A 26102-nucleotide genomic window follows, 5' to 3' on the forward strand; every position below is an offset into this window, starting at 1 on the left:
GGGAGGGGGCTGGGGGCCGCCTGCCCCTCACCGGCCTCCCACACTCCCTCCCCAAACCAGCCCTAATGAGAACAAGCTGGTCCCTGGCTGCGGCGCAGGAGGAGGAGAAGGAGGAGGAGGAGGAGGAGGAGAAGGAGGAGGCTCCATCCCAGCAAACAGCAGAAAGAGGCGCAAGGAGGTGAGGTGTACGGGACAGATCCCGTCGTCCCAGCTCCCTCCTGCCGACGCAGCGGCTGCAGGCGAGGTGAGGATCCCGCCGGCAATGCCAGCCTGCTCCCCCAATTTTGGGGTGGCTCCCGAGCAGGGCGCAGGCTGCCCCGTGGCTGGGGGTGCTGCGGCGAGGACTGGGCATGGTCCCCGCAGCGGGAAGTGGGATGGAGCCGGCCATGCAGCCGTGTGCCTGGGCATGGTTGGGAGGATGCTGTGCTGGACAACATGAAAATCGTGAATTTCCCAAGCATTTGGGGAGCGGAGGGAAGCGGAGCGGGGTTCGCTTGCATCCGGCCAAGCCGGAGCTGGGGACGTGCTGTGGGTCTGGGGGTGGGTGAGGATGGGGATGGGATAGGGTGGGGATGGGGATGGAGGGCTGACAATGGCTGTGGCAACAGGCTTTGCTCTTGGTACTGATTTGGGCTTCGGTCAGACCCTCCACGGCTGTGGCTGCTCGTCAGCTCCGCTTGCTAATGGCGAATTAATGCCTTCACCTTCCCCGGGACCCGTCTCCCCGCCATGGCCGAGAGGCCCCTCTCTGTGGTGAAGGCAGCAGAGGGGGAGGATGAAGGGGCTTGTCCCAGTCCCCCAAAACCCCTCGTCTTGGCAGTGCCGCTGTTACTGCAGCGAGCCCAGAGCCCATGGCAGCGGCGACGCCTGTGGTGAGCCGGGAGGGTTGGGGGGTCCGGGGGTCTGGGGGCACCTCCCGCCTCTGCCGCCGTTTGTTTGCTCTGGTTTAATGCAAACCAGATTTTGCAGCCGGGAAGGAGCTTGAAAGCCAAGTCCCGCTGCTGGAGTTCCTCCCGGCTTGCAGCGCTGCTGGGTTGGGTTTGTTGGGGGCAGAAAATGGGAAGCGGATGGGATTTGGGGGGCCTGAGGTTGGGGGAATTGTCCTGGGGGGGGTCCACGCTGATGGACCAGGGGAGCTGGTTCCTGAGACCTTCCCGTGGGGCTGTGCGGAGGGGGAGAGCTCTGGGAACAGCTCGATGGCGTTACGTGGCGCGGCGCGACCAAAAACTCACTGCCATCCCCCAGGAATGTGCTGCGACGTGCTGGGGACTGTCGCACCCCGCTCCAGAACCCCACGGGGGTGAGGAGCCCGGGGGGGGGGGGGCTCACCCCCGCTCATAGCTTTGGGCTGTGCGCGGGGATGGGAAACGCTCATGCCGTGTCCTACAATGTGCTGTGGGCTGTGGCTGCCGGTGAGGGGCAGATCCAGCCCCATCTGGCACAGAGTGGCACAGCAAGGGAATGGACCTGGCCTTCACCCTTCACTGGGGATGCTCAGGCAGCCAGGACCCCCCCTGTTCACTGCACCCAGCTCCAAGGCTGCCCCTTTACAAAGACTTTTGGGGAGGGGTTGTCCCATGCCCCGTCCCGGCACCGCTTGGCCGCCGCAGCAGCACCAGGGTGAAATCCTGCTGCCAAACTATTTTTAGCCATGTTCAAGCTGGGAATCGTTTGTAACGGTCCGTGCCGGGACAAGCGGTTGGGAAATGCCGCTTGCGCCGGGGGCCGGCCCCTCAGCAGCGTCGCCTGTGTCAAAGTTTCCACTGGAAACCTCAATTTTTCAGGAATTTTCTAATCAGCCAAATGACCGTTGTCTGAAGCCAGTTGTTGGCAGCAGCCCCGGTCTCCTCGCGTGCACGCAGCATCCCCCAGGCTTGAGCAATTTGATTCAGCTGGTTTCCATCTATTTTTTGCAGTGCGCCGTTGCAAAACAAACGCAGACCCTTGCTCAGTGTCGGGGCAAGGAAACCAGAGCTGCGTTTTGCTTTTCTTAAGCAAATTCAGAATAAGCGGGTGAATAAGCGAGCGCCCGAACTAACCGTCGGTGGTTCAACGCTTGTGCTTGTCCCTCTGTGCCGGAACGGCATGCAGGGCTTGGGGTGGGTACACCGTGGGGCTTTGCTTGTGGCAGGGCTCGGGGGTCTTGCTCCATGGGGGTGTTAACGTTTTGCTCTCCCCTCTGCATCCTGCAGGCCGCCGCGCACGAGCCCCAGGGGACATGGCGGTACGGCCGGCGATGGGCATGTGGCTGCTGCTGCTGCTGGTGGTCCCGGCGCGCTCAGCAGCACCCCGGCACGCCGCGGTGCTGGCCGACGGCGGGGGCAGCGGGGACGGTGAGGAGGTCTCGGCCGCGCCACCCATCCACCGCGTGACGCCGGGGACCGGCCCGACGTTGGGGGACGCGGCGGGGACCACAGTCACCAACAGCTCGGCGCCGGGCGGCATGCTGGACGGGCTGGTGGACTTCTTCAAGGAATACATGCTGCTGGTGGTGGTGGTGGGCTCGCTGGCCTTCGTCCTCCTCTTCATCATCTGCGCCGCCGTCATCGTCCGGCAGAAGCACAAGGCATCCGCCTACTACCCCTCCTCCTTCCCCAAGAAGAAGTACGTAGACCAGCGAGACAAGGCTGGGGGGGCCCGGGCTTTTAGTGAGGTGCCCGAGAAAGCCCCCGACCCCAGCGCCGAGGAGCCCCTCGACTGCAGCCGGCAGCTGCAGGCAGACATCCTCGCGGCTGCCCAGAACCTCAAATCCCCCCCCAAGGCACCGCTGGCCAACGGGACCAGGGAGGAGCAGAAACCCCCCGCCGAGGAGGAGGAGGAGGAGGAAGGAAGCAAAAAGTTAGGCTATGAGCAATCTGCCGAACCCCCTCCCCAAAATGCAGGTGCTGAGGAAGCAGTGGGTGCAATGGGAGCACGGGGAGAGGGGGCCCCCAACGCAGCCCAGGATGGTTCCCCGGCCCCCCCCAGCGTCTAGGGCAGGGACCCGGTCCCTGGTGAGCTCCAGTAGCTGCCGGCTCAGGGGACGGCCCGCGGACACGCGATGGACGTGGTGGTTTGTTGCTCCATACGTACGTGGCGGCTCAAGAAAGCCCCGATGAAGGCCCCCCCCCGCTCCACACCCAAGACTCCCCCCGCCCCCAGGGCCCACTGACCCTTGCACCGGCGGGATGCCGTGGCAAAGCCATGACTTTTTTTTGGCAGGCGATGTTTTTCCGCAGTGCTGGAGTTACCATCAGCCCCACAGTTCCAGCTGCCCAAGGGGCTTTTCCCACCCCCGGGCACTGGGTGGGTGCATCCCCCCCCAGCTCTGGCTCTGGCCCCCCCCAGTGCTGTGCCAGGCAGCCCTCACTCTCTGCCACCTGTCACCAGCTTTCTCCCAAATATTAGTTTACTAATTAGCAGCATTCTGGTCTGTCTGGCCAGGAGCTGCATCCCTCTGGGCAGAGGCATGGGACCACAGCTGGGGGGGGGGGTCTGTGCAGTTGCCCCCCCCTCCCCCCCGGGGAGCGGGGCAGGAGCTCACCATGACCTTGGGCACCATGGGCTGGCTTTGCTGATCGCTGCAGCCACCAAGGACGGGATGACCTTGTCCATCCTTGCCCAGCTAATGGGAGAAGGGAAGAGGATTTAGGGGCAAGGACCCACCCTTCCATTTTTCCGCCCCAAAGCCGTGACCTGAGGGCAGCCCAGAGCCCAGCTGGACTTTTGCCTTATTTTCTTAACTCCTTCAGCTAGTAATAAAGACGTTTCCTATGCAGACCTCCTCTCCTGTGTATTTCTGCAGCTTGTGGGATGGCCGAGGCACAGTCCCCACAACTTTTTCCTCCTTCAGGGCCCTCCCTGCATCACCTGTTGGGGTGCAGCCAATTTCAGCTCCAGCCCTGTGGGGTCCACACATGACCCCAGAATCCGGCAGGCGCACCCAGCCTGGCTGTGCTTTGGGGTGAAGGTTATCTGCGTGGGTGAAACCCTGGGAGCCAGGGGACGTGCTTATCGTTCACAAAATCTGTACACCAACACGCCATTTCGGGGAAACTTTTATCTCGCAGCCTGCAGCCAAGGGCGGGGGGGGCTGCAGTGCTGCCGCATGCCTCTGCACCGGGACGCAGCTGTGCCTGGCAGGGATGACAGGCAAACCTGCAAGGCAAGAGGCTTTTCTGCCTGGAAAGCAACACATCCCCATCTCCTTGCATCCCCCTACCCCTGCAACCCCACATTTTGTACCAGCTGTGGGGCAGGTAGGGATGCATCCCCATGTCCCTGCATCAGGACAACCTTTCCCCTTGGAAGAGTGTGCTGGCTTTTATCTCCCTCTTGCATTTCGTCAAGGGGCTCCCACAAGCACAAGGAGCTGATTCTGCCCCAAAGTGGATGTGGGCGTCTGAAGTTTCCCTGATTTTTTTTTTTTTTAATCCCGGAAACCGCAGGACCATTCCCAGGGAGCGAGGCACATTCCTCGCTGCAGGAAGGTGGCAGGAGACAGGGGCCGTGCTGAGGGCCAGCAGCCGGCACGCAGGGCGGTGCTGAGCTGAGGTACTGCCAGAGCTGTCTTGCAAGCGACAAACCACAGCAGCAACCACACTTGACCTGCTCTGCATTTAAAAAAAAAAAAACCAACAACCAACAAACACGGACAGATACATCAGAACAAGCTACTTATTTTTAAATGCAGTTTTTAATGTTTTTAAAACACCCTAGGTATGAAAGAAGGCAAGTAAGGTTTCTTCGGGTGGTTTAAAAATCTTAAGAGCAGGCAAAGTTTTCAAATGTGTTTTCTGTTTGTTTTGGAAATCTGTGGAAATACTCCCCTGGAAAAGAGCAACCACCAGAGGGCACAGTAGCCTGGAGCACAGAGGGTAAGCCAAACGGCAAAACATTTCATTTTCAAACGTTGGTGTGCCCCCAGCTCCCAGGGAGCCAGCTCACACTCAGCGTGCAAATCCTCGAGTAGGTGAGCATGTGATGCTCTCTCCCCACGACCCGTTCCCCCTGCAAAGCTCAGCTGAACTGTGCCCGGCAGGGTGCAGAGGCATCATCTGCAGAGGGCACAGACCAACCCCTGCTCCCTTAGGAGCTTCCCCTCAGCTCTGCACCCCGGCTATGCTATTGCCCTCCTGGGTTCAAACCCGAGGGTGCATTTACTCTCTTTTAACAGAGTACTTGGCCAATCCCAAGGGTTGCATTCTTATAGAAGACACTCCAAAATTAAGATTGTTCCTCTAATGGGAGCTTAAAAAAAAAAAAAAGCAAGCAAGCATTAGTAATGACTGGATGCCAGCAGAATCAAGCCCTGGTAGCTTGGGTCTGCGCTTCCTGGAGCAGTGACACCCAGCTGCTACTTGCTGGTCTCCCAGCAGTGTATTTATTGTCAGTGCCCTCTAGTGCCTGCCTGAGCGTCCCAGCAACCCACAGAAGAGAAACTCGCACACAGGTTGCAAAATGAAACTCCGACACAGCTGAAGTTTGCGGGCAGATGTGCTGCCCCACATTTGTATACTGCATTGTTACACAGACTGATATGCAGCTCCTACATAAACATTAAGACCAAGGCAATGTTTCCCACTAAATTCTGTAAAATATTAGGCAAAACTATACATCTTCCGAAAAAAGTGCAGCCCTTCCAGGACCAGAACAGCAGGATTTTCTCCCCAGAGAGAAGTCACCGAGTTCTCTGCAGTTGAGCAGTCTTCTTCACTCAAACATTTCAAACACAGTCATGACAGGACACAGGCTGCTGAAATACCCACATCCCAGTCATGTAAGCACTACAAGAGTGGCTGTACACACATGAACAGTGACAGGTTGTGCGCAAGTTGTGCGTATCTTACAGCTTCATTTAGTAGTGCGCAGGATCCTACTAATAGCTAGAATAATTGCACTGCAAATTTAAGTGGAATGAGAACAAGCTTTACAGTCACTTTAGGCATTGTTTGCTTTCTTCTCTGCCTCTTCTTTGTTTGGATCCTGCTTCAACTTGTAATCAGCCAAGGCAGCCTTGATTGCGTCTTCAGCCAGCACTACAAACAAAACAAGTATTTCAAGGACAGCTAAAAGTAATTTACAACAAAAGATGCTGTAAAAACAAGAGCAGCCAGCAGTGACCACCACTGCAGGTAGCACCAGTCAGTGTCTTAGAAGTAGACTGTCAGAATCTGAACACTTATTATCAGTCTGCTGAGCTATGGAATCCAAAAGATGAAAGAGATCTGAAATCTCTTAAAATAACCCCAAAATCTGGACATAAGCAAGTTTCTCTTGTGGGTTAACCTTAGCTGTTCCTTGTGCAGAAACTTTATTTGGAAAACAACATTCAGAAGCATCTGCACTATTCCCAGAAGCCTCCCTCTCAAATAAAAGCTTGTGTTTGAACTTTCACCGTTTAGTCCTTTACTTACTAGAGCAGTGCAGTTTGACTGGAGGAAGGCAGAGTTCTTTAGCGATATCAGTGTTCTTGATTTGCAACGCTTCGTCAACCTGAAATGCAGTTAGTACGTAGTCACTGGTCACATGAAGTACAACACAGACTACAAAGGCATTTGCTAAGAGTGCTTTCAGAGCCAAGAGAATCCACACGGAAGAACATCTCAACTGCCAGGGGCAGTGAAGGATGGCAGAATTAAGGAATGTCTCGGACTGAGCAGTGGTGGGAACAAACCAAAGCATACCAGTGTTACAGACTGAGTGTTATTGGATAGGCTGCTCTAAGGCTGCTTATCTTCTATCATAATACAGAAGCGCATTGCTTGTTTGGCAGAAAGAGAGATCTAAATGACCTAAAGATGTCCATAATTAAGCTTTCTTCCAGAATCTGGGATCAGCATGTTTTCATTTGTTGCATAAAACACAAAGTACTTCCCTACAGATTAACAGATTCTTGGAAAACTATTGCCCAACTATTGCCCTAGAAGTCAGGCCACTAACAGGGTTGACAATCGCTGCTTTCTGCATCACTGCACCGCACTGCACAAAGTCAGTACTGGGATTCTTAGACTACTGTTTCCTACACAGTCCCAACAGAGAACACAGGTAGGTTCAAAGCTTTGAAGGCTTTCCGTGGTGTCACCTCCGATCCTGGCGGGGACCCTTACCGTTTTCCCTTTGACCCACTCCGTCGCCAGTGAACTCGATGCGATCGCTGATCCGCAGCCGAAGGTTTTGAAACGGGCATCAACAATCCTCCCATTCTCGTCCACTTCCACCTGCGAGAGCGTCGGCAGCACCTCAGCAGCTGGCTCAGCTCTACCAGGCACCCCAGAATCACCTTCTCAGGCCCAGGCAGGGCCCTGGGTCCCACCACACCCTCGGGACAAGCCTGCCCGGGCCCCAGGGGACATTTCAGGGGGGGCTGTGAGAAGGAAAGGCCGCGCTGTACCCCTAAGGGGAAGGGGACAAGTTTGGGCCTCGCAACAGCCCCAGGCGACCCCCCCCCCCCCGCCACCTACCCCGTCCCCAGTGTCAGCGGGTCCCCAAGATCACCTGCAGCTTCATGACGTCGCCGCAGGCCGGAGCGCCCACCAGGCCGGTACCCACGTTCTTGGCATTGCGGTCGAGGGAACCGACGTTGCGCGGGTTTTCGTAGTGATCCACCACCTACGAGGGCATCGCGTCACTAACGGGCACCGTACCTATATCCCTTCCCATCCCTTCCCGCAGCCCCTCACCTTCTTGTGGTAGCCCAGCCTGATAGCCGCCGCCTCCCTCCGCCCGGGCCGCAGCAGAGCCGCCCCCGCCGCCCTCAGCGCCGCCATCTTGAGCCTGGCGGGAGTAGGTGGGGCCGCGCCGTTTTTTTTTTTTAGCCTCGCGCGGGAAGGCCACGCCCCCCGCACCGCCTCAGGCCTGGCGCCGCCGGGCGCCCGCGTTTTACCCCGGGCGCGGCGGGGTTCGCCGTGAAAAGGAGGCGAGGGCTGAAGGCCGCCTGGCGGAAAAAGCTTCGCGCTGTCGCTAAAGCGATCAATAAACGCTGTTTCCAGTCACGACACCGTTTTTATCGCGATAGCCGGCACATGTGTGGCGGCCACACTCAATATGGCGGGCGGGCGGTGCCGCGCACGCCCTGGCCCTCCTCGGAGGCCCCCTGAGGACCTGGTCCCGAGGTGCCCGCGGCGCTGCCTGCGCCTTAACCGAGAAGACAAGGGGTCCGGCCCCGGCGCCCCTCACCGCAGCGCGGCCTCGGCGCGTAGCCGAGCGCGGGGTGCTGCGGGAGGCGGCTCGCCCCTCTTCTCGCAGTGCTCGCCCGGCGGCAGTGCGCGGCGGAGGGCCAGGCGCCGCGGGGACAGCCCCGTCGGCCGGCGGAGCGCGGCTGGCTGTGAAGGGAGCTGCATAAGATGGCGGCGGCGGGAGGCGAGGCGGCTGCGGTGGCGGCGGCGGCGGAGGAGGAGGAGAAGCGGCTGCCGGAGGGTGACCCCGAGTCGGGGGGCGACTCAGAGGATGAGGGAGACTCGGAATCGTCTGGTGACGGAGAAGATGAGGAGAAGGAGAATGAGGCCGAGATCCAGCGGCTGGAGGAGCAGGTGGGGCCTGGCTGGGCCGGCGGCGGCGTGGGGAGGGGGCGGTGGGGCAGTACCGCGGCCTCCGCCCGGTCCAAGCCCTTAGCCAGGGGGAGGTGGTGTTGGAGGCCGGGCCGGGCCGGGCCGGGCCCTGCGCCGGTGGCCCGCCCGCGTTGCTATGAGGGACGCGTCGGCCCCGGGGCTCCGGGGAAGGCTTGTCCCGGAGAACCGAGGCCTCTCCTCGTGGAGACCCGGCCTTAGTAGGGTCTTCCTTTTTGTGACTGTCTGCTGGAATAGCTGCGGCGGTAATTGGAAAAAAAATAAATGTGTGGCTGCTCCTCGAGTTTGACGTTGGGAACTGTCAAGACATGAATGTTTGGAGTCTTAAGTGGAAACTAAGTGTTTTGGTTGGGCTTGGGTGTTTTTTTGAGGGGGAAGTTGGAGAGGAGAGCCCTAGGGGACAGTTTGTAGTCATTGGAAAAAAACTCAGCTAGCTGTCTGGGGTTTTTTTATTGCTTTTGAAGAAATCAAAACACATTTGGCTCTGTTGAAAAAAGCTTTCTTTATTTTGCACTCTTGGGTCTGTTTCTGTAGCTGGTAGCTGCTGTACTGCTGTTTTTGGTATTTGCACTGCTGAGCAGTAACCTTTAGAGCTTAGAGGCATAAGCTAAGCTCTAAGCTTAACTTTAAAGCTTGGTTAAACTTGGAAGTGTTTTTTATAAATGTTTGTTTGTGACCTGAAGGCATCTTGCAAACAATAGTGAAGTTTGGTGCAACTGTGTAGGGAGGTAGGTGGTGTTTGGGTTATGTGAACACATGATGAGATTTGTATGCCCCGAAAGAGAGTATGGGGTTCTGTTTTGCTAAATGTTTTCTGATTTCTTCATGTCCATCACTCAACAGTGCTTTTAAAAAAAAATTTTTTTTTTTTAAGCTTTCCATCAATGCTTTTGACTATAACTGTCACTTGGATCTGATAAAGCTGCTCCGCCAGGAGGGAGAGCTAGTCAAGCTCAGGAGAGCTCGTCAGAAGATGAGTGAGCTCTTTCCACTGACTGAAGGTATGGTGCATCTTCTCCTCATGTTGCAGCTGATACAGCTTAACCATCATCCATGTAAAATACCATTGTTTCAGTAGTGAAATAATATGTTTATTTAGCCAGGCTTCAACAACATTGTTCCAGTCCAGAGAAACCTGAAAGAACAGATTTGGGGCTTCTTCTGAATGCTGCTGGTGTTAATGGCCAGCATTGAGCTTGGCATCTGCCAGACGCAGGGTAGCGAGTCTGTTGCAGGAATTTGAGTTCTTGCCACTTGTGACTGCACTGTCCGGCCCTGTCCTCTGCCAGAGGCTGCTGTGGTAGCTTGGAACTGGTGGGAGGGGGTGTTTGTGTGCACCCACCTACTCCAGTCTGTCTGTTAGCTCGGTGAGTTGCTGCTGGGACGCAACCTGCTGTAGCCCAGGGACAGGTGTATGTTTGCTTGTGCTGCCTTTGCTGTAGGGCTGGTAACGTACAGCTGTGGGATGGCAGCACTGAAACGGCTGCAGTCACTTAGTCAGTGAATGTGACTCAGAGCCCAAACTCCTGCCAAAAGTTTAATTTCACAGTCAAGCAGCAAAAAAATACGATCTTGGTGGAAGTTATAGGTAGCCCTTGAAGTGGGTGTTTCTTTTTTATTCATAACATAGAGGCAGTGTAAATATTGCAGAGGCTGCTCTGCCGGTGTACTTTTAGCCTTGGCAAGGGGAGGTTTCCTAATATGTATGTGGAAACTTGCAGTCTCTAAAGCCATTTACTGTTTCTTGTAAAAGCACGAGGAAGGGTGTACCTCTGGATGCCTCTTTGGTTACTGGTGCATACGGATCCTCTGCCCAAGGTACTGATAAATTGCTGCTTGCAGCTTCTGCTCTCTTTAAATATAAGTGGTCTTGTTTAGTACCAGTTTGAAAAGGTCTATAATAAACTTTTGAATTAATTGTGAGTAGTTGTGGAGGCTAAAATTGCTGTCTTCTTTCCATTGGCCCTCTCCCCATTTTTAAGATTGTTATTAAAAACTCTCACAAAAAATTCAACAAGTGGATTTAACTTATTCTTTCTGAACATTGGTGATGTGTTCTAAACTTCTTCCTTTCAGAAATTTGGCTGGACTGGTTGAAGGATGAGATAAAAATGGCTTCTGAAAGCTCTGAGCGAGAGAAAGTTTATGAACTGTTTGAGAGAGCTGTGAAAGACTACATCTGTAAGTTGTTAATGTATGCTATAAAATGTATTGTGTTGCATTCAGATTATGGCTTTCTTTTTCTAGGAAGGTTTCTTCCTTCTGATATAATGCAGAAAACGGATCAAAAATGTTATTGTGAAGTAATTTTCAGTTTTTCTGAAGCATTGGAGTTAAGGTCATTCAAAGGCAATGCTTTAAACGCTACGGCAGTCTTTAAGATCTTCTAAGCAAATGTTATAAGAACTTTTAAATGCATATTTTGCACTTCTCTAGTCTCTAAGAGCAGCAGGTATTGTGCTCACTTAGTGAATGCTTTCTCCATTACCCATTATGGGTTCTTTAGTTCTTTCTTTGAGTAAAGTGAATGCTTTTAAAAGGCTCATTTCTACTCCTGCCTTCTGTGTTAGTTAGCACGGTCTTTGCTGCCACTTCTGCTGTGACAGCTCTTTTGGAACAGTTTGTAATTACTGTCTGGGAGATGGCATTCCTGAAACCCTGTGAAGTAGGTAACCCTAGCCATGCTGTGGTACCGGGCTCTGATCATCCTCGTTAAAAGTGGGGGAAGTATGTGGTGTCTTGTGTCTCCATTTGTCAGGACCTGCCTGCAGCTGTAGCTTAAAACTTTTAGCTTAAAACAGAGAGTAACTGCATGCCCTTTGAGTATTGTGGTGAGGTGCTGAAAACATAAAGCCTGAAGAAGCAGAGGGCTTGGTAACATTGAGACAAATCCCTTGCAGAAGCTATATACAAAATGTCATATTACACCACCGGCATAGCTGGCCTCGCAGGGTGTTGGTGATCGTTCAGGAAGGAGGAATGGAGAGGTGAAGAATTAAGAGGAGGCATCCTCTGGATCTGCTGGGTGGATTGCACTTGGGGTTTGGCAGGACAATTTCTGGAGCCTGAGATGTGCAATCTAACATCCATTGGTTGGATAGTCTCTACTGGGGGTCCCTGAACCTAATTTGGTCAGAGACTGCTCTTGGTGGGAGAGGTGCCAGGCAGCTAACACTATTCTGGCACCTCCTCCTCACCTTCACAGTTATGCTGCTTAAGCAGTTGCTGAACAGGTGAGTATAGGAGTCTGGAAAGAGGAAAAGGACCTACTTCAGTCTGAGTTATGTAGGAGTGCGACAGCTTTGTGGTCTGAGCTCTGCATGTGTGTTTGAGAAAAGTGAAGTTGCTGTTAGGAGATCTTGATGCATCTCTGATGTAGCTTGTGTACCAGAGGTGGCATATGGTTGGTGTCAGTAACAACCACAAGAATGACTTATTTCAGAAGAAAACTAGCTGCTGGTGCTGAACCAAGAGCATGGAATAAAATATTTTAAATTTTCTTTAGTACGTTGAATGGTAAAGAAAATTGTCCTGTGTTGGTCTAATTATATGCAGCAAATGAGGTGTTTGGGAAGCAGAGAGTTGCCTTTTTTTTTTTTGAGAGGATTAGGTCATCTGTTTCTCATAACTTTTCTTTAGGTCCCGAAATTTGGTTGGAATATGCCCAGTATTCCATTGGTGGCATTGGTCAGGAAGGAGGAATTGAGAAAGTTCGCTCAATATTTGAGAGAGCATTAACTGCAGTTGGACTGCATGTGACGAAAGGAACAGCTTTATGGGAAGCATACCGCGAGTTTGAGAACGCCATACTGGAAACGGCACAGGTAAGGCCAGTCTCCTGGGCTCTTGTAAGAAATAAGTTGTGGTGTAGTTTCTGAAGTCATCTTGTGCTACCCCTTCATCAGTCTCTTCTGAGAAAAGAGGCTGTAATGTCACACAGTTGTTTCTTTTCAGCTGTAGAAACTGACCCTTTTGGTCTGGGAAAAACATTCTATGTATTTAGTTGATAGAGTAATGGATTTGTGTTTAAATAAGATCAAAAAATCTCATCTCCAGAAGCAAAGTTTAACTCTGTTGCTTTAGCTTGAACTGGCAAGAATAGCTTTAAATTGAGTAGCTTCATTATTAAATGATGTTCTTGCCAGTGAATATTTTTGCAACATAGTCAGTCATGTTTACATTTCTAGACTGTTTTCTACTTCAGCTTTTAAATCATTCATTATTTCACACTTTCTGTGACTTTTGGATGATAGTGTATTATCCCTGGAACATGCAGTTTGACATCCGTGAAAGATACCTTTTACAAGATAGCCAGAATGTGAATATTTATATTTTAATTTTTGTAGCTTATTACATAAGATATGGAAGTTAAAAGATGTCCCTGCCCATGGTAGGGAGGGGGTGGAACTAGATGATCTTTAGAGGTCCCTTCTAACCCCATTCTATGAAATGCTTGTAACAAAGGAGTAATGGGAGAACAGCCTTTCATTCACAAACAGAAAGAAAGCTGGAAGTTTTAAATCATCTGTGCACACACCAGGGATTTATTGAAAAACCATTTGGCAGCCCAGTGGGTTTGTGAAATGGCACGATCGCATGCTGCTTACTTTTTTTCAGGTTATCATTTCCCTGTGCATGTGTCAGCTTTCAGTGAGGAATGCTTTTCACATTCATCCAGCTTCTGAGTCTAGCAATTTCCAAGTTTTAGCTTTCACAGCGGTGACCTGAAATACAAGTTGGCTGTGTCTGTCCATCAAGGATCATGTAGTCATTTGGAGCCCAGATCCTCCAATTCATAAACAATACACCATCATGTTCATCAGCTCGGGCTTGAGGGAACTGATTAAATTTCAATCCTCTTGTTTATAGCCGGCTCCTGGCAGTGTTCCATCTCCTGAGCAGCAGCAGATGCTCTGCAGCCAGCTTGAGAAGATCCACACGCTGTTCAGGCGCCAGCTGGGGATCCCGCTGTTAGGTAAGAGCTGGTACACTTGGAGAGATGGCATGGATAAGCCGTGTTACAGTGATCCAGGCATTAGTTGTGATTATTCTTTTGGTAGAGCCACACAAACTGTAGCTGTAGTACTTGTGTATTCTTTAATCAATGACATTTGCCTGCCTTTAGGGCCTCTTGAATAATGCATGGATCCCTTTTGTTCAGAAATATTCTTACTCATTGAAACTTTGTTTATCTGTTTCTTCATTACATAATTTGAGGCTATTTAAGTACAAGTGATGAGCACAAAACATGACCATTAGGAGCTAGGACATCAGCTGTGATGATCACTGCATAAGAACCTTGGTTGGTATGGAGTAGTACGTGCTGACAGCTGCGTTGTTAGAATCCTGCCGTATCTACCTCATACTTTAAACTCCTTGAGTGCCTTTTCTTGAGTCCCTTTTCTTGCTGCTTTGCTTATAGGAGAAAGTTAAGTACAGTTCTTTGACTTCATTTGCATATTGAAAGAATTTGGCTGCTTCTGTTTTCTTTAAAGCCTTGGGAGAATCTTGCCACTTTAGTTTTCTAAATCCAAATAGGTAGCTTTAATATAACTTGCCCTGAATTTGTGTTGTAGTGCACTGTATAAGATGAAGCGTCTGAACCTTTAAGCATGCAGTAATGTGACGGTTAAGAACGAAAGCATAAATAAAAATACAAATATGTGTTAGAATCAAATGTAGCTTGAAATCTGGTTATTTAGTCCCATAAGTGCATTACCGATGGTGTTTCATGTTTGTTTTAATAGATATGGAGAATTCATATGCTGAATATGAGGAATGGTCAGAAGATCCAATACCAGAAACAATAATAAAGAATTACAAAAAAGCTCTACAGCAACTGGAGAAGTGTAAACCATATGAAGAGGCACTGGTAATGCTGTTACTTATACCTTGCTTCAAAACTAAGAGTTAATTGCTTTGGGGTGATCCCCCCCCCCTTTTTTTTTTTTTCTAGTCACAGAGATAAAGCAGCTGAGTATTACTAGGTGACTCTTTCAGCTGTGAGCAATGTGCAAGAAGCCTCACAACTGGGTATACTGGAAACTATTGAATCTGTTGACTATGTCGGGCCACCCTAAGGTGCGCATGAGTGCTCTGGCTGTTTCCTCCAGCATTGATGAGTATGCTGGGCTAAGAGGAATAAAAAGTAGGGATCTGAATGGCTTAAGAACCAGGGCGATATTCAGAGATATGTGAAAATCAAAAGCTGTTGATACTTAGAGACTAAGCTCTTGTCTGAAATTTTGTGAGACCTACTCTGAGTAGGTCACAATTGAACTGTTTGAATTGTGCTTTATTTAGACGACTTTAATTTTTTGTATCCCTGTTTGTTTTATAGCTGGGTGCTGAAACACCAAAGCTAGCAGAATATCAAGCTTATATTGATTTTGAAATGAAAGCAGGTGATCCAGCTCGCATTCAGTTGATCTATGAGAGGGCTTTGGCTGAGAACTGCCTTGTGCCAGATCTTTGGGCACGCTACAACCAATATTTGGTAAGGAAAAAACCCAGATGTTTGAGGTTTTATTTTCCTGTGTGTTTTTTTCTTTTTTTTAATCTTAGTAGCTAACAAACAAATGACCAGTAAGTTCTAGCTCAGTCCTGTCCCTTAGTCTTTAAATTCTTCAGAAGCTGATTTTCACTTCACCTTTTGGTTTCTGTTTTCAGTGGTGTGTTTATTGATCAAGTGAGTATTTCCTCACTTTTTCCTCTAGCTGTGTGTTTTCTCTGCAGAATTAAACTGGGGGTGGGCATCGAGGTTTGTACTGTTTGGCAAAGGGTTGACTAGGTGTAACCAGCTGTACTGTAAGCCCTGGCATTGTCTCTGGTAGCGAGGCATTGCTTCTGAGGATGTCCCTCCTTTTCTTGTAGCTGTTGTAGGCAAAGCAGTTCAGTGCTGTCTGAATCACTGGGGAGCCTGCCTGTCCTTCAGGAGGCACAGATAAATTAATGAAAGTGCCTGTTTGAGGGTTGCCAGTGCTCTCTAGAATGTTTTATGGTGGAGAACTTAATTTACCAACAAGCTGAAACAAACCCAGATGTTTACTCTATATTTACATGTGGGCTAGTTTGTGCAGTTTGAAAATCATATTGAACTTGCGAGGCAGGGCTTTACCTGTGGACAGAAGGGCAATCTATTAGGAGATCAGTGTAACTCGCTACAGGAGGCTTATCTAGGCTGAGTTGCTCCATTGTCTCTTTATCTTACCAGCCTAAGACAGCAGGTTGCGGGTGGAACAGCGACTGCCTGAGTAGACTATGTGTGCACCCTCTTTCTTGTATCCTTTCCTCCCTTCTTAACGTACTAAGAACAGTTGGGAATTTACTCGGTGCATTTATTATATTTATCTCATTGGCAGAAAATACCTAACTGGCTTGGTTAGAAGCAGACAGTTAGGTATTGCAGACTGAATGTGGTGTGGAGTTCTTGTTTGTGTTGCTCCTGAGCATATCCTTTCTGATTTGAAGGTGTTCACTGGGTTTTTAGGAATATAGAATTTAAAATGCCCATCTTGTCGTAGTTTTTCAAATATAAAATGAAAGTACTCTTTTTAAGGTGTTGGCTCCTTGTAAGCTTGTATTTGTCTCGGATGGTCTCTCTGGCTACCAGGAACTTAAAACTTTGTTGTATGGTTATTTCAGGACCGGCAGCTGAAAGTGAAAGAATTGGTCTTGTCTGCTCATGACCGTGCTGTTAGGAACTGTCCCTGGACGGTTGGACTGTGGATTAGATATCTTTTGGCGATGGAGAGGCATAGAGTTGATCACGGCATTATTTCTGGTAAAGAAAGACCATCTCATCAAAGATTCTTTACAGTACAGAACTGCTTTCTGCACTCTGAGTAGTGTGTGACAAATGGTGACTCGTAGGATGTTGTAGGATTTGTTTTCATCCTGCTGCAACAGTCTTAAAGCTGATGAAATGTACAGTAGTGTGCTTCTAGGGCAAAGCTGCTTTTGCTGAGCAGCTTCAATTCTGAACAAGCAATGAACAACCTTGCATGAACATTACTGAATTAAACTGGCTTTTAAATTCACTTTCTAAACCAATTTACTATATGTAGGATTTCTTGTGTTTTGCTGTCTTTCTAGAAATGTAAGGTGTCTATACTTTTGTGCTATACACTGTAGCTTGCTAATTTTGTGAATATCTGAAAAGTAAATATGTTTGTGTGGGTGTTTTCCCTGTTTTCTTTCAGAAATGTTTGAAAAAGCTCTGAATGCAGGTTTTATTCAGGCAACAGACTACGTAGAAATCTGGCAGGCATATCTTGATTACCTAAGAAGGAGGGTGGATTTTACACAAGGTATATATGGTATATGCGTGAATAAATATTTGAACTGTTTTCTATGTACCTCTCTGAAGCAGTGGCATTACTTCTTAAAAAAATTAACAGTAGTTTCTTATCTTTCACAAAAACTACTTTCTGGCCAGTTAGTGTCTATAAAATATATGAACTTGGTTTAAAGCAGCTCCTTGCTGACAAAATAGATCATGCTTTTGCAAAAATGCCCTGGCTTATATTTTAGGTACTTGATGTTTTTTTTTTATTATGCATGTAGTGAGTTTTACTGAAGTAATAGATTTTTGGCTTTTTTTTTTTCATTCCCCCACCTCCCGGTAAAATAACTGGGTGTTAGGGAGAGGTTGTAGTGGACAGGAGATGAAAATTAAATTATTATTTTAAGGCAATTCTTTCTTTCTTCTAAAGACTCAAGTAAAGAACTAGAAGAGCTGCGGTCTGCATTTGCACGTGCTGTGGAGTACTTGAAACAAGAAGTAGAAGAGAGTAAGTTAAATCATCTGATATATTGTTTTCTATTCTTCAAAATATTTTTTTATAAGACCAGTTTTCTACGCAATGTTTAACTTGTCTTCAAGGGTCTCACATTTTAAGAAAGCTACAGATAAACATTTCATCTACAATGTAAAACTTGTTTAGTAAACACTTTATTTCCAAGAGCCATTCACAAACAGTACTTATTTTTATTCCCAGGATTCAGTGAGAGTGGAGATCCATCCTGCACCATCATGCAGAACTGGGCAAGAGTTGAGGTGATGTTTCTATCTGCTGTATTTAAATTGCTAGACTAGAGGAAATTGATCATTTTAACATTCCAAGTACAGAATGCAATTCTCTTGTACTTTGGCATTTTGTCTGGGTAACTTCAATGAGTATATCTTTCTTTTTCCACTCCTGTGTCTGGACTGGTCAAGTATGTAGTATAGATTCAGACTGAAAGCACAACATCCCAGGAAAGAAACAGCATTCTCTGTGAGAAGGTGGTGAGGATTGTTAGCATGTTTGTACTGCTGTGACTGCAGTATGGCACAGAAATGTGTGAGTAGTAACTTGGTTATCAGGCTAGCCACAGTGGCTTGGAACTGCACACTAAGTCTGTGAACTGCCTTGAAGCCTAGTTTAGTGCTGCCTATGCTAACTAGTTTCAAACTAGTACAGGTATCAGTGTGCTGGCGCAGTCACTGCCTGCGAGTGGATGTTTTATTTTCCTTCCTTTGCCACAGGCTCATACGAATCAGGATAAGTCATGTTACTTTTGTGCTATAATTTTTCTGGACATAATGCATGGGATGGATTGCCAAAGTCTTGGGCATTGTAATCCTCCTGAACAATGTGGGCCTGAATCTGAATTAATTACTTTCCCTTTCTATCCACTTAGTGGAGGGAGAAAATGGATACATCCAGGTGTGATTCAGCTTATGCTAAAGCAGTTCTAGTAAGTCAGCTGTCTAGTGTACTCATGTACCTCTACATTTAGATCAGGTGAATCCCACTTGGGTGTCTTAATCCATTTCCCCTTTTCCCCTGTGCCCTTTCCTAAGCACTTCTCCCTGCTCCATTTCCTAAAAACTTCTAGACTGAGAACTGGCTTTGGTTTGTGTTTAAGTGCTCTGATGACAAAAGGAGAAGTTTAGAAGCAACTATCTAATTTTTTTTTTATAATGACCAAAATGAAATGTATGTGGGAGCCAGAAACCAAGATTGATGTAACAGGTGGGCAGGGAAGTATTATTCAGTAGTAGGATTGCGTAAGGTGTTCACTTTGATTGCTCTAAGGAGAAGATCTGTCTTCCTGGGGCTGTGTGCATCATCTGTGGTGGTTTCTTGTTTTGGGGGCTGGGGGGAGGCTGGGGAGTAATGGCGTTGAACAAATAATCCTAAATTATACTGAGTGCTTTGGATGCTGTGTTTCAGGCCCGCTTATGTAACAACATGCAGAAAGCCAGAGAACTCTGGGACAACATTATGACTAAAGGAAATGCCAAATACGCTAACATGTGGCTGGAGTACTACAATCTAGAAAGGTAAGAGCTTGGCTGGCTGGAAGAGTTAATTACCTTTTTAGTTTCCTCTCTGTGTGAGACAAGACTTAGATACTTAGTATGGGTATACTTCATATGGGTTTGTAATGTGCTTTTGAGCTTCTTACAGAAGCTCCGCAGTATATTTCAGAAGTATTACAGCAACAATGTGCAGTGCAAGTTTGCTGGGGAAGGAGGAAAAACATTTGCATAGAATGTAGTTAAGTGTCCTGTCTTGTAATCTTGATGTGGAGGATTTGCTCCTTACTGCCATGGTTTCCCTACTGCAGAGCTCACGGTGATACTCAGCACTGCAGGAAGGCCTTGCATCGAGCTGTGCAGTGCACAAGTGACTATCCAGAGCACGTCTGTGAGGTGCTGCTCACACTGGAGAGAATAGAAGGTAACTAACTACATGTCATCTTGTTTTACCCAGTCCAGTTAGTGTACAATGATACAGAGTGAATTTTGATCTAGTGTTTTGTGTTCTGGTGAAGGCTTATTTTCTTTTCACTGCTGTAATATACACAAGCAGCTCTTTCCTTTTTTCTTCTTTTCTGGCCTGACTTGGAGCCTGCTGAAATTAACTGGGTTTTTCCATGCCTTTTTGGAGTGTCATATTATAAACGAGAGGTTTCTGCTCTGCTTAGTTTTTGTTTTCTTTTTCTTTGAAGGCTACTCATTATATTTAGAATTTTCATGTGTAATGGTTAATGTTAAGAGCAAGTTCCATGAACTCATTGACTCTTATTTTTCCAGAATTGTATTTTCAAATTATGGGAAAGCTAAATACAAGGCTTTTTTTTATCCTTTAGGAACATTGGAAGACTGGGATGCAGCTGTTCAAAAAACAGAAAACAGATTGGCTCGAGTTAATGAACAAAGAGCAAAGGTCAGAATTCTGTGAATTATCTAAGCAGTTTATAGGAAATACCTATATTAAGATCATGCTTGTCTAAATGTCAGTTTTCTAATGTTGATTCCCGTAGATAAGCCTGAATTGTCTTAAAGCCTTAGAAATATTGATTTTAGTCTATGGTTAACCTCTTTTGATACTCTTCTATCTTTTACCTTTTGACCCTTGGACAGATACAAGAGTAATAATGTGCACTCTGGGAAAGCTGTAAGAGCAAACAGTTGAGAAGTGCTTTAAATTATGATCCCATTAGTGCTGTGTTTAATGTACCGTAGGAGAAACCCCTCCAGGTTCAGTACTCTAGAAAATGCTCTGCAATCTGCAGTCACTAGAAAAAAAAAGTATCTTTCATATTTGTAGGCTGCTGAGAAAGAAGCTGCTCTGGCAAAGCAGGAGGAGGAGAAAGCTGAACAACGAAAGCAGGCTCGAGCAGAAAAGAAAGCTTCCAAAAAGGCTAAAAAAAACAGGATTGGAGACAAGCGCAAAGCAGATGATGATGATGAGGGTGAATGGGGACAAGAAGAAGAAGGTAAAAAAAAGCCAAACTTCAGACCTCTGGCAACAGGGTTATTGGTTGTCTCCCTTCTGTTAGAGGCAGTGAGGAAGTGGTATCTTTAGAGCTGCCATCTATTCAGGCTCTCTTTCTCCTAGATCTTTGTGGTAGTGAAATGAAAGCAAGACTAAATGGTTTTTGATCAACAGAAGTATACGTTTATAAGAACTTCTATAGGGCTTTTTGTATTTCAGAGTAATAGTGATTTCGTTTTTCTTCTTCGTTTAAAAAAAAAAGTCATTTTCCTGACTTGTTGAATGATGCTGAGGCATGTGTCTAAATAGGGTTATTCAGTATTGTAGCAGTCTCTTGGAAGGGATGGTAACAGAAGATTTTAATAGATTGCTGCCCCTGGGAGTTTTGAGAGCTCTTACATTTTTGTGTTTATTACTTTTCCCATTAGACAAAGAGAAACAACTACTGATTCATGTTCTAACTGACAGAAAAAAAAGGAAAAAAATATCCCTGTTGCTTTCATCTAAATATTTGCTGTCTTGGTCAAATAATCTGTTGTTACTCATTCTTAAAAACCTGAGGCAGATTTTTATTTTGTGTCTTTAATACCTGTCACTTTATTTGTGATTTTTACATGCCATTTCCAGACTCTGTAGTGGTAGTAATAGAGGACGGCATAATTTCAGTGCTGAAGGACATAGTGTAATTTTTTTCTAGTAAGGCTTTCCATTTCATTAATCGGCAGAGCAGCCCAGCAAGAGACACAAGGGAGACGGTGATGGTGTACTTCCTGAAGAAGACATGGAGGTAGAAACCGGGCTGTTTGGAAGAAGTGGACCTGAAAAGCCAGATTGCCCAGCAAACCAGAAGGAAAAGGCATCTACCAGTCGAAAAGACATCCCCAAAGTTTTACATGACAGCAGTAAAGATAATGTTACTGTCTTTGTCAGCAACCTTTCCTACAACATGGCAGATCCTGAAGTGAAACTGAAAGAGCTCTTTGAGAGCTGCGGGGAGGTAGCAGAAATCCGTCCAGTGTTCAGCAACAAGGGGATTTTCCGGGGCTACTGCTATGTAGAATTCAAGGAAGAAAAATCTGCTCTCCAAGCTCTTGGCTTGGATCGTAAAGTTGTGGAGGGAAGACCAATGTTTGTTTCTCCATGTGTTGACAAGAACAAGAATCCAGACTTTAAGGTAAACTTTTATTCTTTCAAGTAATAGGTTGAACAGTGGGACTGCATAGGAAAGCTTCCAGAGTATATTGCTTCCAGAGTGCTTGCATCTAATGAATTCATGTTGTGCTATTTTGGAATGGTAATTTTTTGTCTTAGCAGTAAAACTGTTTTCTGGGAGTTCTTGCGTCTTATGTTACTTTGCCATAAACCAGGACTGACATTAGCTTACTCCAGGATTTGCAGAAATCTGCTAATCTGAGCACCTTGTTAATGGTGTGATGTACCCAGATTCTTACCTGAGCATCTCAGTCTGTGAAGTACTTTTTTTGGTTGAGTCATACAGCTGTGGGCATTTGTTACACAACCCACTCATTCTTGTTAATGGTCTGTACCAGAGATCAGTTGTGTTTCAGTGGTTTCCTGCATTATGGAGTTTTTGCACAGAAAAACTTAATGTTCAGATGGTGACAACTGAGCAAGGAGATGTTATCAATGGCTGCCCTCATTGTAAAGGAGACATAGATGTTTAGAAGCATTTACTTGCAAGTCCTTAGTGTGTGCCTGTGTCTATATGCAAATATCTTTCAAGATACTACTCATGGCTTTAAGGTAGTTTTGGATCATGCAAATATGAAGTACTCTGATAACCTTTTGGGGGTGTAATAGATTAAAATCCTTGGAGTCTCTGACTGGTTTGTGAGCTAACAGCTGCCTTGTTTCTTCAGGTGTTCAGGTATAGCACTACACTGGAGAAACATAAACTGTTCATATCTGGTTTGCCATTTTCCTGCACTAAGGAAGAGCTGGAAGATGTGTGTAAAGCACATGGGAATGTTAAAGACATTCGGCTGGTCACCAACCGAGCTGGAAAACCCAAGGTAGGCATCCTTAATCCACTCTTTAATTTCAAGAAATTCTTTGAAAAGAAGCTCTTCATGAAGTTTGGATACAAAAAGTAGGTTTTGTGTTTAAAAGTTGCCAACCTGGCTTTGCATTATTACTTGTAGAAATGCTTGGATTTATATAGCAGAGTGTGCCTTTGTGCTAACAAATAAGAAGTAGGAGGGGAAGAAGAATTTTTCCAAAATACTTCTTAAATTGCACAAGGAGTATGTGTGCTATAAAGGGGATGGAGGGGAAGATGTTTACAGCACTATCAGTATAGTAAAAATAGACGTTAGTAAGTCTGCAAAGAATATTTGTTTTTAAAGTAACTGACTAGACAGGGTTCATCTGGTATAACTGAGTCCCCTCCTCCCTCTCTTCAGTTTCTTGAGGCTATTGTTCATAATACCTGCTGCAATAATAGATATGCCAGTGAGAAAAGAGGCAAGTCTCTCTGACAGGGCTCATTATTTCCATCCTGGAATAAATAACTTGTTGTTAAATAAGAGACTTTAAACCAGCTGCTGCTCTGCCAAAATTCTACCTGACACCTTGGCCATATCTGAATGTTGGGCACTTTTAACAGGTGCCATCCTGGGGTTGATCTATTTTCTTGCTTTTGGCAGTATCTCAAGTACAGTTCCTGTTGCATGCATACCTTGTAATGAGCGTTGTCATGTGTACCCCAAGTCTTGCAGTCCACGTTCTGAGCTTAGTTTCAGCTGGGATTCTGTCTAAACCACAAATAAATGTACTTTGAATCTGATGTAAAAGAAAAATAATATCTGTATTTCCTGTGGGATAATCCAGAAATACAGCTTAAGGGTTTGAATGTCATTTAGAAGAATAATAACAACAGAACTGAGAGGTGATGCCTCCCAGCTAGTGTACTTGCTGTAGGAGCCTGACGTAGCAGATGCCGGGGGCTGCCCTTTTGTCTGTTTACTGGAAATAAGACCCAATTACTGAAGGTGCACCAGCAGCGGTGCGGTTAGCAGCTGTTACTGCACGAAGTCAACACAGATCCATGTCCTGCAAAGAATGCTTTTGTCACCAGTCCCTGTTCTCAGGGCAGCAAAGCCAGTCTCTTTGGAGACAGGGTCTGTCAGTTTTGGTGGAGCTGCTTAAGATGGGTTTTACTGCTCTTGAAACCAAGGTGGCCATGATGGCCCTATGTTGGCAACTTGATTCCTTAGGTACGAGTTGTAGCTTAGTGAAGAATCACAGGAGAGTGTGTATATATCTTTCTGTTCTAGCTCTACAGATTGATTTATCTTTTATTCCACTATGAATCCAAATTTGTTCAATACCAGATTCACCATGGATATATATGTAATATATATCTCAAAGGGAAGACTTGCCACTGACATGGTAGTTTATTATATTTACTTTACTGGTATCTTGGGTTTTTTTCTTTTTAATACATTTTCCACAAATTAGGGCATCATGAATAAGAGTCAAGAAGTGCAGGTTGTAGATATGTCAATAAGATTATTTTTTTTTCCAGCTAAAGAATACTGGGACTCTGAGCCATGTTTAGGTCTGCTTTCTGTATGATTTTCTTAGCAGCTGGCCAAATTATTTGCAAAAGCAGTCATGCACAGACAGAAGCACTAAAACTAATGTAGGTTACCTCTTTTCCTTATTTAGGGCCTGGCCTATGTGGAATATGAAAATGAAGCTCAGGCCTCGCAGGCTGTGCTGAAAATGGATGGCTTGACAGTGAAGGAACATGTCATCAAGGTGGCGATCAGTAACCCACCTCTCCGAAAGCTGCCAGACAAGCCTGAGGCAGGCAGAGCCTCGCAATTTGCGGTACCACGACAGGTTTACGGAGCGTAAGTATTGGTGAGGAAGACTGCTTGGCAATGCTTAAAAAGGAAACACTGGGTTTCTTTATACACTAGAATGTAGGAATCTTCTCTAGAACATGAGAGAACATTTAAAAGGTGCTGAACCATAAAAAAAATTGGGTTGCTGGATTGATGAGGAAAAGCAGATTTTTTTCTTTCACAATAGAAACAGGTCTGTAGTGACTGAAAGTATTGGCCATTGGACATCCCGTTGGATCTGATGTTAGCACCTAAGCACCAGTAACTTCCATGTCCTCTCACTCTGGAGAACCAGCCGTTGTTTGCAGTGACCATTAGGGCTGCTCTTCCATCTTTTAGAGTGCTCCTGCTGCTTTGCATTGCATTGGTGTTGTATTGCATGAGCCCTGTAGATAAACACAGAGCTTCAGTTTCTGGGGACTGTTGGGCAGTTGTTTTCTGCCAGGACTTGGGTATACTGTTTCAAAGGGCACCCATTGAAAGCTTTGCACTACTTATTACTGAAACAAATGACAGAAATAACATTTAAATGAGTGTTCTTCATAGTGAACAAAGTCCTTTGTGTTTCCCTAAGCTAAAACAGTGTGTTCAAAGAGCACTGGGATATTTTTAAATGTCACTTTTTGTTCTCTAGGCGAGGAAAGGGAAGGACACAGCTTTCAATGATGCCTCGTGCGTTACAGCGCCAGAGTAATCCTGTGGCTAAGGCTGAGAATGGGATGGTCCAGAACTCACCAGCAACTTCATCCGAACCCCCTGAGGAGCCTAAAAAGATGTCCAATGCTGATTTTGCCAAGATGCTACTGAAAAAGTGAGCAAAAAGTCTGCAATCAGCGGGTCTGGTAAAATGTGAAATGCCTTTATGGAAGCCATGTTGTGTCCTTATGCTAGCAAGGAGAGAACGCCAGTCACAATCGTGTGTAAATACTGTTCTGGACTACTGCATTCATCGAGATCAGTGTAGGATGGTACAAATTCAGGTTTTTCTCCTCTGTTCCTAAGAGCAAAGAGTTAAACTATGTTCTGGTAAAATGGCGTTATATGATCCCTCATATTGAGGGTAACGAGGGGGGAAAATATTTCCTGTACAGGTTGGGTGCCACATCAAGTTTTAAGAATACTTTATAAATATTTCTCTTTCATTAATGAATGAGATGCAATGTGAAAGCCTAGTGATAACCTTGTAAAGCTCCACTGGTCAGTTCAGATTGTGATGCAGTCATTCTCTCTGATAATGAACCCATTTTTACACCCAAACACACGCACGCAGGGACATTCATCTCCTTCCATTAAGAGTTAAATGGCAGATGCTAGTAACTTCACCACAATGGCCTATTTTAGTATTGGGAGAGTTTCTATACATATGTGTGTATATGTATATACACAAATACACATATATATGTATTCAGCAGTTAATGTTCTGTTCGAGTTGACCTGTTTTTTATATTGTGTATTTGTAAAAGACATTCAAATTATTATTTTTAAGTGTCATGAGATAATACTTAGATCTAGTAATTTTTGTTTCCCATAAAAGCTGTACATGTTGTTGCTGAGGACCATTTTTTTTGTTGTTGTTTTCACTAGCTAGCTCTCATGTCTTTTGCAGGTGGTTTCTGTATGGTTTTGTACAAATGTGAAGTGCAAGCTGATGTTTCTTGGTTTATTAAACTCAAATTCTCAAAGGTTTTCTATAAATACTGTTGCTTTTGTTTAAATGTGGGTGTTGGAACTGCACTTAACCTATGGCAGCTGGGTAATATGGATGTACCTCGCCTCTCAGGTGCACTGAGATACATGGTGTCACTTGCATACCTTTAAGTAGCTCATTCCATCTAGTACAAATATCCTGGAACCACTTCAGTAATCACCTCAGACTTTAAAATAATCTGGTATGTGATTTTGGACAGAAATAT

General features: G+C 46.5%; 3 protein-coding genes across 4 annotated transcripts; 2 read left to right on the forward strand and 1 right to left on the reverse strand.

Annotated features, from left to right (window-relative positions):
- The first annotated feature begins 110 nt into the window (after window positions 1–110).
- On the forward strand, window positions 111–3753 carry TMEM119 (transmembrane protein 119). 2 transcript variants are annotated; one of them, XM_075039597.1, is made up of 2 exons: window positions 111–244; window positions 2193–3753. In XM_075039597.1, the coding sequence occupies exon 2, from the start codon at window positions 2219–2221 to the stop codon at window positions 2972–2974; it is 756 nt and encodes a 251-aa protein (XP_074895698.1). In that variant the 5' UTR covers window positions 111–244; window positions 2193–2218; the 3' UTR covers window positions 2975–3753. The 2 variants fall into 2 exon arrangements, with proteins under 2 accessions (XP_074895698.1, XP_074895699.1); XM_075039598.1 differs by having other exon boundaries at window positions 140–178.
- Window positions 3754–5457: 1704 nt separating this feature from the next.
- ISCU (iron-sulfur cluster assembly enzyme) lies at window positions 5458–7864 on the reverse strand. Its single transcript, XM_075041196.1, has 5 exons — window positions 7662–7864; window positions 7477–7590; window positions 7089–7199; window positions 6396–6474; window positions 5458–6017 (listed from the first exon to the last, which is right to left on the reverse strand). The coding sequence occupies exons 1-5, from the start codon at window positions 7746–7748 to the stop codon at window positions 5920–5922; spliced, it is 489 nt and encodes a 162-aa protein (XP_074897297.1). The 5' UTR covers window positions 7749–7864; the 3' UTR covers window positions 5458–5919.
- Window positions 7865–8290: 426 nt separating this feature from the next.
- Window positions 8291–25875, forward strand: SART3 (spliceosome associated factor 3, U4/U6 recycling protein). The gene is made up of 19 exons (XM_075041197.1): window positions 8291–8510; window positions 9421–9547; window positions 10623–10727; window positions 12186–12370; window positions 13416–13521; window positions 14294–14418; window positions 14887–15042; window positions 16191–16329; window positions 16748–16855; window positions 17261–17338; window positions 17546–17604; window positions 18767–18876; window positions 19164–19276; window positions 19689–19765; window positions 20150–20318; window positions 21043–21491; window positions 22198–22350; window positions 24008–24195; window positions 24824–25875. Exons 1-19 carry the CDS (start codon window positions 8325–8327, stop codon window positions 25002–25004), a joined length of 2814 nt encoding a protein of 937 aa, XP_074897298.1. The 5' UTR covers window positions 8291–8324; the 3' UTR covers window positions 25005–25875.
- The last annotated feature ends 227 nt before the right edge of the window (window positions 25876–26102 follow it).

Source organism: Buteo buteo, chromosome 11 (assembly GCF_964188355.1).
Source record: "Buteo buteo chromosome 11, bButBut1.hap1.1, whole genome shotgun sequence".
NCBI classification, from domain to species: domain Eukaryota; kingdom Metazoa; phylum Chordata; class Aves; order Accipitriformes; family Accipitridae; genus Buteo; species Buteo buteo.

Bases quoted from the DNA above. Each gene is read 5' to 3' on its own strand.
- SART3 (XM_075041197.1), top strand. From the start codon at position 8,325: ATGGCGGCGGCGGGAGGCGAGGCGGCTGCGGTGGCGGCGGCGGCGGAG. The intron at 17,605-18,766 runs GTGATGTTTCTA...GCTGTGTTTCAG, and splicing joins AGAACTGGGCAAGAGTTGAG to GCCCGCTTATGTAACAACAT. The intron at 19,277-19,688 runs GTAACTAACTAC...TTTATCCTTTAG, and splicing joins CACACTGGAGAGAATAGAAG to GAACATTGGAAGACTGGGAT.
- TMEM119 (XM_075039597.1), top strand. From the start codon at position 2,219: ATGGCGGTACGGCCGGCGATGGGCATGTGGCTGCTGCTGCTGCTGGTG.
- ISCU (XM_075041196.1), bottom strand. From the start codon at position 7,748: ATGGCGGCGCTGAGGGCGGCGGGGGCGGCTCTGCTGCGGCCCGGGCGG. The intron at 7,591-7,661 runs GTGAGGGGCTGC...ATGCCCTCGTAG, and splicing joins GGCTGGGCTACCACAAGAAG to GTGGTGGATCACTACGAAAA. The intron at 6,018-6,395 runs GTAAGTAAAGGA...TTTTGTTTGTAG, and splicing joins AGTCAAACTGCACTGCTCTA to TGCTGGCTGAAGACGCAATC.